This window comes from Myotis myotis, unplaced genomic scaffold (genome assembly GCF_014108235.1).
Source record: "Myotis myotis isolate mMyoMyo1 unplaced genomic scaffold, mMyoMyo1.p scaffold_m19_p_3, whole genome shotgun sequence".
Taxonomy (NCBI): domain Eukaryota; kingdom Metazoa; phylum Chordata; class Mammalia; order Chiroptera; family Vespertilionidae; genus Myotis; species Myotis myotis.
The window spans coordinates 88,832,254-88,844,858 of record NW_023416335.1 but is presented as its reverse complement, the minus strand read 5'-3'; the positions used below and the strand labels follow the sequence as shown (position 1 = coordinate 88,844,858).

Here is a 12,605-nt window from a genome sequence, read left to right as displayed (position 1 = left end):
GTGTTCTTCAGTGCACTGGGGAGCTGCTGGTTTAATTCCCAGTTGGGGAACATACCTGGGTTGTGGGCTTGATCCCCAGTAGTGTCATGTAGGAAGGCAGCAGATCGATGTTGTGCTCTCACACTAATGTTTCTCTCCCTCTCTCCCTTCCTCTCTAAAAAAAAAAAATCAAAACACACACACACACACATACCCCTTTTTCTCCCTATCACCCAAAGGTAAAATTCAAAGTATCTTACTTGGGCAAATGAAACCTTTTATGATGTGGCCTAGCCTTAACTCCTATCACTCTTCCACATTTCTTTCAGCCCCATATGATTTCAGTCTGCTGAAATATTACTTATTTTGTAAGATTAGTTGGCCTATCCTCAGTGCTGACAGAGATCTTTGACCTTATTTTAACAGCTACCAGCACTAAGTGGTGTTTTACTGATTTAAATGTACATTTCTATTTTAACACTTCTAAACTTGGAATTTAACTTGAAATAATGGTATCTTCAATGCTGTGACCAGAAGGCAGTTGTGATGTAGCCTTGAGAGCTTATACATGTGCAAACTTCGTGGCCATTCCTGCTGGCACAACTAGACAATTGCAAACTGAAGCAGGGGGTCCCTCGGGGGTGAGGACGACAGAGCCCCAACGCGCTAGGGCGTCTGCATGCACGACTCCGGAGACCAGGTTCAGTGACACAGATCCGTTTTATTGTGGAACTACAGGTGAATATATAGCATGAGGGGACCAATCAGAGGGAGACACGTTGCTACAGGCAAACAATGGCTGAAAGGCTGGGGTACTGTGCACGTGGCTCTAGGAGTTCGTTCAGGCGGGCGTTGCTACTTCCTGGTGTGCTGAGGAAGCATGCCATGGTGGAGTGTGCTCACACCATTGCATCAGCCGCAGTGCTGAGACATATTTCCCGAGCTCTACCTACCGCAAACCCTAGATGTTTCAGTCAACCATTGAAAGAAAGGATATAAATCCCGGCTGTGATCTAAAAATCTCTCATTGATACCTTTAGTTTGATCAAGAAAGCAGCAGCATCAAAACACAGAATGGAAGCCAGTGGTTTGGAAGAAACTACTGAAGACAATAGTGAAGTATTCTTTTAAAACATTTTGCATCACTAATGCTCCTGGCTGGAATTTAATACAGTAAGGATAAACTGTAATTGATAAGCATTATGTCACAGTTTAATTAGCATTCTTCTTTCAGTGGTACAAAAATAATGGCATTTCTTAGAACCTATGGTGTCTCAGCACTGATGAAATATGAATATGGTATGTTGTCCTAGTCAGTTTGGCTCAGTGTATAGAGCATCGGCCTGTGGAATGAAGGGTTCCGGGTTCGATTCCGGTCAAGGGCACATGCCCCGGTTGTGGGCTCGATCCCTAGTTGGGGGCATGCAGGAAGTAGCCAGTCAATGATTCTCTCTCATCACTGATGTTTCTATCTCTCTCTCTCTCTCCCTTCCTCTCATAAATCAATAAAATATATTTAGAAAAAAGAAAAGAAACACGGTATGTTACTTTGCATTTTGAAAACAATCTTCTGAGACAGATCTTTATTATATCATGCTAGGGGTCTGCTGACTTGTCATAATATTCTCATCTGTTTATCTGCTGTCTCTTTCCATAGATTATAAACTCTCTTTGGCCTACCACAGTGCCTATTATATAGGAGGTGTGCAATTAATATTAATTTAAAAATTACTGTAATTTTCATGCTCTTTTGTTAGAGAAACTGTTCCACTGTGATTCTAATTCTCATTTTGGATTATCTCCATTTTTAGGACTGATCTTGAATTATCTCAGACTTCAATTATTACTTTGAAATACTGCTCTTTGGAAAGGTCTAATTTCTTTTTAATAGTACTCCCCAATAGCATATTCCCCACCCTGCCTGAGAATTGATATCTATATTACCTATATTATAAAAGGCCTGTGGCCCTAATACCATAACGACCAAAGACAGGCATGGGTGGGCGGGGCTGCGAGGGCGAAGGCACGAGCGAATGGGCAGGGCTATGCGATTTTGCGCGCTGGGCTTCTAGTTATATAATATTAGGATGACCAAAATAAATTTTCTTATACTTGTATTATCTGAATACCTTCTGTTGCAGTTTCACATCTAATTTTTTATGCTTATTACTTTTAAAAAATATTCTCAACCTCTCAATATCATTGACTATTGTAATCTTAAAGAAGAATGCAGAGAGCTAAGGAAATGGTAAGACAGCCACAAGAGTATTTGTGAGGAACACTAGCTTTCTCTGATTTTTTTGTTGAGATGGCACACTTAGACACCATAAGCCAAGTTATTGCACATAATTATTTAAAAACTGTGCTACCTGCTTAATTGGTTTAAAATAATTTAAAAGGGTTTCTGCTTAGCTTCTACAAATGAATCTAGTTCATCCACTTTTAATTTGGTTAGAATAGCTCCATTTCAACAATTTAGTCACCATTCTTTCAGGTTTCATAGAATTTATTCATTCCCTTTAAAACTGGAGCATTTGGACAGCACTCTTTAAAAATAGCAGCAAAGAGCAAGTTTTTTCCCACTTACCTTTTTTGACCAATGCCCTCCCAGAAAAATCTTCCCTCATCCCCTAGATGCAACAGCACAGGATTTAGCACACACTACTCCAACTAGTTCTCCCTAGCATTGCAAGAGCTCACTGTTTCTTCAGTTGAGTTTAATGAAATACTCGGCTTGCATTTAGAGGCCATGTTTTACAAAAAGAAGCCAGCACATAACCAGAATCTTTCTAGAAGCACAGATATTGAGTGAAGAAGAGATTCATGTTTCCCTTCCTGTGCTTTAAGGCATAAGCTCACCAAGGGGTACAGTGGGAATATCCAGCACTACTTTTATTTTTATTTTTTGTCAAACGTAGTTGAATTCAAGTAATTTACTTAAGTACAAGTATGTGATGCAAATCCACTGTTAGCTATATTTATGTCACATTTATAGTTTTTTCCCCTTTAGTTTGCAGATTTTAGGAGTTTAAGAAATGTAATAACTCTAAGGGTAATATTAAATGCTAGACAAATACATTATTTTTATACTTTAAGTACATAGTTCTTAATCACCTGAAGAGCTTTTTTAAAAATGAGATGGCCAGGGCCCATCCAATTCTACTGAATTAGTTTTCTTTGGGTATGGAGATTTAGTACATTTATTATTTTTTTTTAAAGTTCTATAGGTAATGCTGATGAGTACCTCCTGGCCCAGAACCAAGGCTTTAAGCCACCGTTGACCAATAGTTTGTCAACCAGAATCAACTTGGCCTATTTCACAATTTTGCCTAGGGATAACTCAGTGCTTCCTGGTTCCTGATTGCCTCTTGATTTGCTGCCTATGTATGTCCTGACTTCTTTCCTGTTCTGTCTCAGGGCCTTGCCTTCCAGCACCTCTGGGCTTCTGAACTGGAAACCTGGCCTTTGATCTCAGGTGCCATCATAAGCATAGGTTCTGGTTATACGCGCCAGGTTGGCTCACTGGACTTGGCTCTCCTGATCTTTGTATCTAATTCTGGCTCCACCATACACTTCCAGTTATGAGGGAAGAGCCAAGATGGCTCCAAAATGATTTCAAATAATTAAAATAGGTAAGGTCATTAGTAATGCATGCTCATCTACTTCAGTAGTCTAGTTTGATGCCCTTCAAACACTGCTTTGTAAAAAGCACCCCAACCAAAAATTCTTATATGGAAAAAGTCCTTAGCCTGGAATAAAGGCCCTCTATGCTCTAGATATGACCTACATTTCTGGATCTTATGCTATTCCTTGTGTAGCTGGTGCTCCAGCCTAGCTGAACTTCACTGTTCCCCAGAAAGCCATTGGCAATGGTGTGCTAACTTCCTTTCTTCACTACATTTTCAATGCCTCGGACTTTTTCACCAGCAGCTTCCTCTTCCTCTATCCATTGGTAGGATTGCATATACCCACCATATCCAAATCCTACCAGTCCTTTAAAGCAGTATTTCCCAAACCTGAGTAATATAAAAGAAATTACTATGATTCTACAAAATACATTTTTGAACAGGCAGGGTGGGGTCCATAGACCAGTTTGAAAAGGACGAATGTGGAAAACTGAAGACCAATTCCATGAAATCTTTCAGTTGCAAAGTATCACTTTGAAAGAATAATTCTGTCTTTAGAACTAGGAAAACAATTTGTATGTTCTTTAAACAAAAAGAAAAAATTTTAAAGCATTCAAGAACGCTTGTCCTGGCTGGTTTGGCTCAATGGTTAAAGTAGTTCCCTCACCAGGACCGGGCGATTCTGAGATAACATCTAGTGAGAGACAGGCCTGTGGACTGAAGGGACTGGTTTGGATTCCTGGTCAAGGGCACCTACATATGTTGCAGGTTCTCCAGCCGGGTTGGGGCACATGTTGGAGGCAACCAATGATGTCTCTCTCTTATATCAATGTTTCTCTCTCTTCCCCCACTCCACCCCCAACCCCCATTCTGTCCAAAAATCAATGGAAAAATATCCTCTGGTGATTATTAAAACAACTCTCATTCTTAGCTCCAGGTCTAGGATCCTAGTTTTAGAAACACTGCTTTAAGGCACAGCTTAAATGTATTGACCCTGGAAAATGTTTTTTCATCACTGCAGGGTAATACATTTTTCTCAGAATTTTCTGAGTTTACTATCTAATCACTTTCTGCCTTGTAGTAGCTAATAATATGTATGTAATATTGTTGTAGAAAAACCTTAAGCTCTTCGAAGGCAGGTAGCATATTTTAATCATTTTTAACTCCACCAGTCCTCAGCAAATACTGTAAAACCTGTATTTCATCTTATTTTGTAGTCCAAAAAAAAAAAAAAATCTCAAAAAAAATCTCTCTTCTATGGTACATACAACATATTACTGAAATAGCCCCATTACAGCAAAAAGTTCAGAGACTGACTTAATTAGAAAAAGTCCAAGCTGTGAAACTCAAGATTTAAACAAAGTGTCACAAAGCATGTCTCTTCTGTGTTAATGTCAATAGGAACGACTCTTAAAAAATGATCAGTAGGTAAACAATAAATTTTAGGGTAAAGAGTAAAAAAAATCAAAATTCAAGGCTAGTACATTATCAGGGCTATATCTCTAATTCAACTTGTATTTGAGGCAGTCTTCAGTATTTTAACCAGTGAGTCCGAGGAAGCTGTTTCCCCGATCCTCAGGAGATTTCATTATTTCTGGCATCGCGGCAGGTGCAGGTCTAACCTAGCACTAGTTCCCTCCCCAGGACGGGGCGATTCTGAGATAACATCTAGTGAGAGACAGGCAGGGTGCAGGCAGCCCATTCCCTGCGTCACTCGAGCAAGCCGGCCAGTTTTTTCACTTAAAAATAAGAGTAACGGATTATGGTTTTCCAAGGTCCCTTTTAGCTCTGAATCTGGCAGTGTACGAAGTAAACATGGTTTGGGAGCGGTCTTTCTCTGGGTAGTACCGGTTTTTCTCCCTGAGACTAACAAGGGCAACAAACTGTGAGTAAGCCTTCCGCCACGACCTTTAAGTGCTGAGTTAGAAACAAGTGGCTTGTTCCCTTTTAGTTGGGTCCTCCGACGAGAGGGTTCCTGGCCTGTCCCGGGTCCGCCCCAAGGCCCAGGGAGCCGGCTCCGTCCTCACGGCCCAGGGGGAGCGGCGGGCCGCTCGGAGATCAGTCCCTGGTCATAAACAACCTCTCACTTCCCTTCCCCCGCCCCGGGTCCGCCCACGCCGGGGCCGGCCCTCTGAGGACCGAGGCAACTCCTCCGCTGACCGCGGGCGTGCCTCCTACCCTAAACGGGCGTTTGATCCGTAACTTCTCTCCTCCTCGCTCGCCCCGCGGGGAAGGGGCTTGTTACGGAGACCGCGGAAGCAGCGCCGAGGCCCGCGTCCACTTCCCTCCTCCCGACCCCTATCACCTCCAACAGCCAAGGAGAGCGCCGCGGCACCGCCGCGCAGACTCACAGCCGCAGCCGACCTGCGCGCGCGCGCGCTGACGCTGCTCCCGCCCCCACCCAGCGATCCTTCCGCGGCCCGTCTCCGCCCCTTCCCGGAGCCGGCCTCCGCGTCCGCCGGCCCGCCGCTCACCCCTCGCGCTCGCTCGCTCGCGCGCGCACCCGACGCCCCGCCTTCACGCGTGCTCAATAACAGTTCCCGAAGCCGGCCTACAAGCTTCGCCTGTCCCTGAGCTGTTTGAATATGCTAATGAGGGGCTAAGCACCAGCCAATAGAATAGCGGAGCGGTGCGTCACGTGGCGCGAAGACGTGTCAGGGGGCGGTGGCTCTGCAGCCCCAGCCCGAGTTAAAACCGGAGTGTGAGAGAGAAAAGCGCTTCAGTAGCGAGAGGGGCTGAGAAAGTGGTGACACCGCCGGGTTGCGGAGGGAGTCCCTGAAACTTCTCCCAACAGCCCCAGGGCCAATCTCCTTTCAGCCCACTCCCCTCTTCGCCAGCTCCCAGGTCCCCACTCCCTGCATCGGGGGTGGGGTGGGGGGCCAGGCTCGTCTCCCGCTGGGACACACACAGGGGCCGGGAACGGGGACGGGACCCCCGAGGCGGGGGGACGGACCGACAGACAGACGGCCGGCTCCCGCCCCAGCGGGCAGGCAGGCAGGAGGAGGCGGAGACGGGGGTACGACGGGGAGGACTGGGTCTGGGAGTTTCCTCTCAACTACCGGGGGAGAAACTCCCCGCAGCCGGAGGAAAGACCCAGACGGTGTTTTCCTCCCGGGGGCCGCGCTCCCCCGCCCCGCGTAGCGGCGGTCGCCGCCGCCGCCACCGGCGCCTCCACCTCTACCATCTCCTCTTTCTCCACCACCGCGGGCCCCGGTGTTCCCGGCCAGCACTATGCCCATCTTACTGTTCCTGATAGACACGTCTGCCTCTATGAACCAGCGCAGCCATCTGGGCACCACCTACCTGGACACGGCCAAAGGCGCGGTAGAGACCTTCATGAAGGTACCGACTGACCGAGCCCGGGCGTCGACCCCGGCCCAGCTGCCCGCGGGCGGCAGGGGTGGCGGGGAGCGCGGCCGGGGGCGGCGAGGCGGAGGTGTCGGGGACCTGACTGCGGGAGCTGCCGGGCTCGGGGACCCCCTCCCCCACCGCGCGGGCGGGCGTGCGCTGCGAGCCGGGCTCGGCCCGGGCCCGGGCTCCGGCCCCGGGCGGTGTGTCGGAGCCGATCTGTGTGTGTGGGGGGCGGCGTGGGGGGGGGGGGCCCGCGGCGTGTGCGGTACTGTAGGGGGGCGGCGGGGCCGGGGGCGCCCCTTCTCCGCCTCGTAACCTCGCTCTGTGCTTCCCTCTCACTCGCCCTGTTCTTCCTCCCGCCCCCCACCCGCTCTCCTGCAGCTCCGCGCCCGGGATCCTGCCAGCCGCGGAGACAGGTATATGCTGGTCACTTTCGAAGAGCCGCCCTATGCTATCAAGGTAACAGCGCCTGCCCTCCCCCTTCCCCTTCCTGTTCCCTCCTCGCTCGCCGCCCCCCCATTCACCCTTCATGTTGCTCCCCTCCCCCCCGCTGTGCTCCAGGCGCAGAGGTCTTTTTCCCTACGGGCTCCCACCCCTTCCCCCGCTCTGGAGCGCCGTGGCGCGGTGCGGAGTCGCGGGGCCACCGCCGTCCCCTCCCCAGCCCGGCCCGGCGGCGGCGGTGGCGCTGCGATCAACATGGCCGACATTTCCCCTCCGCGGCGTGAGCGGCAGCAATGAACTGTGGGGGATATTTATTCAACTTAGCCCGAGTGACAGCCGGGCCCGGCCGCCGGGAGCCCGGGTTTGCATGAAAGGGGAATCGGCCCGCGGCTCGGCCGCCCTCCCCACGCTCGCCGCCGGCGAGCCAGCCTGGCGGGGGCTGCGGGCTTGGTGTTAGGAGCCTTCCCGAGAGGCCGCGGGTCGTGGGGCAGCGGGAGGTGAACTTCAGAAGTCCTGCCCGCGCCTGCTTCCCGCTAGCACTTTACATCCCACGTTTTGGGTGTTAAGTTAGGGAGTGCATTTCCCAGGGAAGTTGCGAAGTAGTTGGGCTGCCCAAAGCTGTAGTGCAGGCAGGGTGATTCTTGGCCACCTTTGGAGGAGAGTTTCTTCAGCGGTGATAGGGAATTACACGTTAGTCAAACCATAGTGTAAAGCAAAGCAGCTGTTTGATCAGCTACAGATTGTAATGGTGTTTTGTGTATACATGGCTTTAAATAGTGAAAAAAAACCATTCTTACATATTTCTTTTTAGGCCGGATGGAAAGAAAACCATGCAACGTTTATGAATGAACTGAAAAACCTTCAGGCTGAAGGACTTACGACTCTTGGCCAATCCCTAAGGACAGCTTTTGATTTATTAAATTTAAATAGATTAGTAACTGGCATAGACAACTATGGGCAGGTAGGTTGAATATTAAGGTGGAAAACAGTTAATTTTTCTTTTTGTGGAAAAACAGCCCAGTCCAAAAACTATATAACATGAAATACAGTACAAAAGATTTTGTATTAAAATACAACAAGCACATAATACAAAAATGAAACTCTGACCATACTATATATGTTTTATATGTAGTCCTCTTTTTCATCTTAAAATGTATTTGTTACCTTGCACTCACATAAATAGATAAATATCCTGCCTCATCCCACTCAGTACAGACACTAGTTGATTAGTGGTCTTCATTTCTATGCTAGAAAAAATGTTAGGAAATTATTCTTTTTGTTATATCAGGGTTTAATTTAACTATATTGTATAACTACTATGAAAGGTAATATTTTCCTTGGAGTGCAATAACTGGCTGAATACATTTAAGATTTCTCAGCTTTTGAAGTTTATACCATAAGCAATTATTCAGGAAGAATTCTTAATTCATTTCTGAATTAAATGGCAGGTCCAGAGGTGGTTTTTTAAAATTTATTTTAATTTTTTTATCCTAAAACTTTGGGAGAGATGCTGTTTGAAAATATGAAAGAACCTTTCCTTACTCCCTTACTCCACTCCCTACACTCTTCCATCTACTGCACTTGCTTGTATCTGTCTGAAGGTGAGCAAGAGCTTTAAATCACATGATGGTTCACTATGGAATAATGTAAGGCAATCTATTACAACTTTTTGAGATTTCAGTCCTGGAAAATAAAAATGTGTTATGTTACACATAAAAGAATATTAAAATCCAAGGAGTTTAATTTTTATGCTGCAGTGCAAAGCACTATTACCACAATGATATATTTAGGTATACATTTTGTTCTTTTCTCAAGTTTCATGAGCCTCAGTTTTTATGAATTTCACAAATTTCAGGGGCAAATAACCTTACTACAATTTGTGGTTGTTTTATATAGAAAGAAACAGAATTGTTCCCTCGGTTTAGAAATGTTTGCATTTTACTTCTTAGGAGTAACTTAGCCATATAGCATTTAGTATGCCTTGGAATTCAGTCACTTTGTTTCTGTTTTTATCTAAATGGATTCCCATTGTTTAATTAAGTAAATGTGTATTTTCCTACCACATTAATCTTTTTGTTTCCCCTTCTCTGTGTTGCTCTATTTTGCAACTCAGTATTTTAGGCAGATTTGCCAGGACTTTTTTAGTTTGTTTTTGTAAAATAATGGATTTCCTTTTCTTTTCATATTTCTTTGTTATATGTAGTACTTAAACAGTCTTTCACTGCTTAAGGTTTTGGTCTAAATTTCTTTTAGATCAAAAAAAAAATTTAAAACTTGCCATTGGTTATCCTTTTTTGGTTGTCAGGTTTTCAGTATGTAGCAGAACTATTGATTTCCTGTTTTTCTGCATTACATTTCATAAGTGGGAAAGACAATTAGACACATTTACTTTCTGCCAGCTAATTAAAAATATTGCTTAGGGTGCTTCCTTAGAAAAACTGATTATAATGGAGAGACTGATGACATTTGTAATTTAAACCTGTATTTCTTTTTTCCCAGTTGCCATCTTCCACTGGAGATCACTTAAGTTCTTGTCCATAAAGATTACAGAAAGTTTGAGGTTGAAGGTGGTCCAGCTGTGCTGTTACCAGTTTGACCAAGAGAAAAGCCTGGAGATTAGGATGTTTTTGCATGTTAGGATTTATTAATTCAACAAGGGGAAGGAATAATATTTCTCAGTTATTTTGATGAATAAGCAAGGAGAGATATTAACAGAAGTCCTGAGCTGGCACATAAAATGATACTAGTATTAAACTAACTTAGGAAGCCACAATTTCAAAATGAAAATGAAAATGATGGAGTAAAGTGTTTAGTGAGAAGAAAACATCTTTCCAGATAATATTTTTCATCATAAGACTTTTTTTTGCTAATTTAGATAGTATACATTTACAATTATAAATTGTAAATTATGAAGAATTTTGGATGTCTCAAATAATTAACACAAAATATAGTTCATGCATTTTCTTTGTAAAAGTACTTTGTATCTGCCTATTTTCTGTGGAATACCCCTTACCCTGTTTTTACATAAATAACTTTCATCATCTATGCTAGCATCTGTGGAGACCACACTACTAAATATTTGTATATAATCACAATAATTGAAGGAAATGAGGAAAGGCCAGCTAGATGCTTAATTTTATAGAGCATCTGAAAACCTTTTAAGTTTATAAGTTTTCTTAAATATCTAAATTTGATTCTTCAGCATAAATGTGGGCATGTGTGTATGTATGTATGTATGGCATAGACACTGCAAACTTGCTCTCCCCACATACATGTACATATGTGATTTTTCTATAGCCAAAAGTATTTTTAATACCTATACTGCATCTGTTAATTTAGTTAGCATACCTATAAGTAAAACATCTTTGAGATATTAGTTAGGATACTAAGGAATTTGCAGGGCCTCTGTAGAATAGCTGAGAAAGGATGATTCTTGGTGAATGTTTTCTTCAAGCATTTTGGATATCCCACTAAAAATATTCCTTGCATTTAGAAGTCCTTATAAATATTTAATTTTGACAATTAGTACCATGTCTACAGTCATGGAACAATGTGTAGCTTCTAGTCAAATCTTTTCCTTAAGTATAGCAGCTCCTTATTAAATTGCTTATCATTGCAGCTAAATTCAATATATATATTTTTCACATGTTCACCAGAGTTTCAAAAATAATGCTGATCTTTTGAGAGCCACTGAACATTTGAACTTAATTTCTAAAGTTAGGGCACATCTAAAGTTATAGAAGTCTGATTAAAGTTTTATATGTAGTTTGGTTTATTTTTCATACTGTCCCAAATTATTCTGTTTTCTTGAAATGTTTTCAATATTGCCCCCCCCCGACCCCCCCCCACACTTTTTTTTTTTAAGTTCGGTTCCAGCTATATTCAGATGTTAAATATTATTCTAGCCTGTAATTCATCATTTTTGTCACTAGACTGATTCCATACTCCTACAACTCATTATACTAGTACTGGTTAGGTTATTTCAGGATTTAGAATGGTACCTGACCTACTACTACTCTGTGTCCCCTCTGTGAAGATAATCTTTGGCCAATACCCTAAAATTAGATGTAATATGTATTTAATTTTTTGAGTGTAAACTTCACTGGAAAATGGTGGCTTTCAGATAAGATTAAATAGAATGAATCTTAGGGAGAATAATTTTAAACAATTTGATTCTTCAGCATAAAGAACTTTTGGTGAACTTTGCAGAAAATGCAGGTAGAGTTTTTCCTCCTTTACCCAAGCAGTACACATTTAATACTCAGTACAAAATACAGGCCTCTTTTAATGTTGGTAGGTCAAGTAATGAAAACTTGATTCCCATTTGGGTTTTTGGTTTCCCATAAGCTATCAACAAATGTATTCACAGTAGTTTGGTATTGACTATAGACATCTTTTCAAAAGAAAATTAGATTATTATACTTGAACATACTATTATGCTGAATATGAACTGGAAACACAATGGTGAATTGTATTTGGTAAATTTTTTCAGTGCCTGAATATTTTTCCTAAATTTTAAATTGTGGTAAAGAACATATAAGAAAATTTACAATCTTAACCATTTTCATGTGTACTAGTAGAGTTTGGTCACATTGTTCCAACCAGTCTTTGGGACTTTTCATCTTGCAAAACTGAAACTCTGTACCCATTATATAGTAGTAACTCCTCATTTTCCCTCTTCTCAGCTTCTAGCAACCTCCATTCTACTTACTGTCTCTATGAATTTGACTGCTTTAAAGATACCTTGTGTAAGTGGAATCATACAGTACAGTTGACCCTTGAACAATGCTGGGGTTAGGGACACCTTCCCCTGCTTTTGACTCCCCCACTACCTAACTATTAATAGCCTACTGTTAACTATAAGTGTTACTCATAACAGCCAATTAACACATATTTTGTATGTTATATGTATTATATCTTGTATGCTTATAATAAAGTGAGCTAGAAAAAAAGTTAAGAAAATTATAAGACATTTACAGTGCTGTACTTATTTATTAAAAAACAACAGCAAAAACCAAGTATAATTGGACCTGTGCAGCTCAGTTCCATGTTCAAGGGTCAACTGTATTTGTCTTCTTTCAACTGGCTTATTTTGCTTAGCACAATGTTCTCAGGGTCCATACATGTCAGGATTTCATTCCTCAAAAGGCTTAATAATTTTTTATTGTACGTACATACCACATGTTGCTTATCCATTCGTCTGTCAAT

General features: G+C 43.1%; 1 protein-coding gene across 5 annotated transcripts in view; it reads left to right on the top strand.

Moving 5' to 3' along the window:
* Positions 1–6,321: 6,321 nt before the first annotated feature.
* Positions 6,322–12,605, top strand: part of INTS6 (integrator complex subunit 6) — a 112,953-nt gene continuing 106,669 nt past the window's right edge. For all 5 annotated transcript variants that reach the window (XM_036300445.1, XM_036300448.1, XM_036300447.1 and 2 more), the window contains exons 1-3: positions 6,322–6,947; positions 7,338–7,415; positions 8,209–8,358. In XM_036300445.1, coding sequence (XP_036156338.1) covers positions 6,837–6,947; positions 7,338–7,415; positions 8,209–8,358 — 339 coding nt within the window. In that variant the 5' untranslated portion in view covers positions 6,322–6,836. The remainder of the gene's footprint in view (positions 6,948–7,337; positions 7,416–8,208; positions 8,359–12,605) is intronic.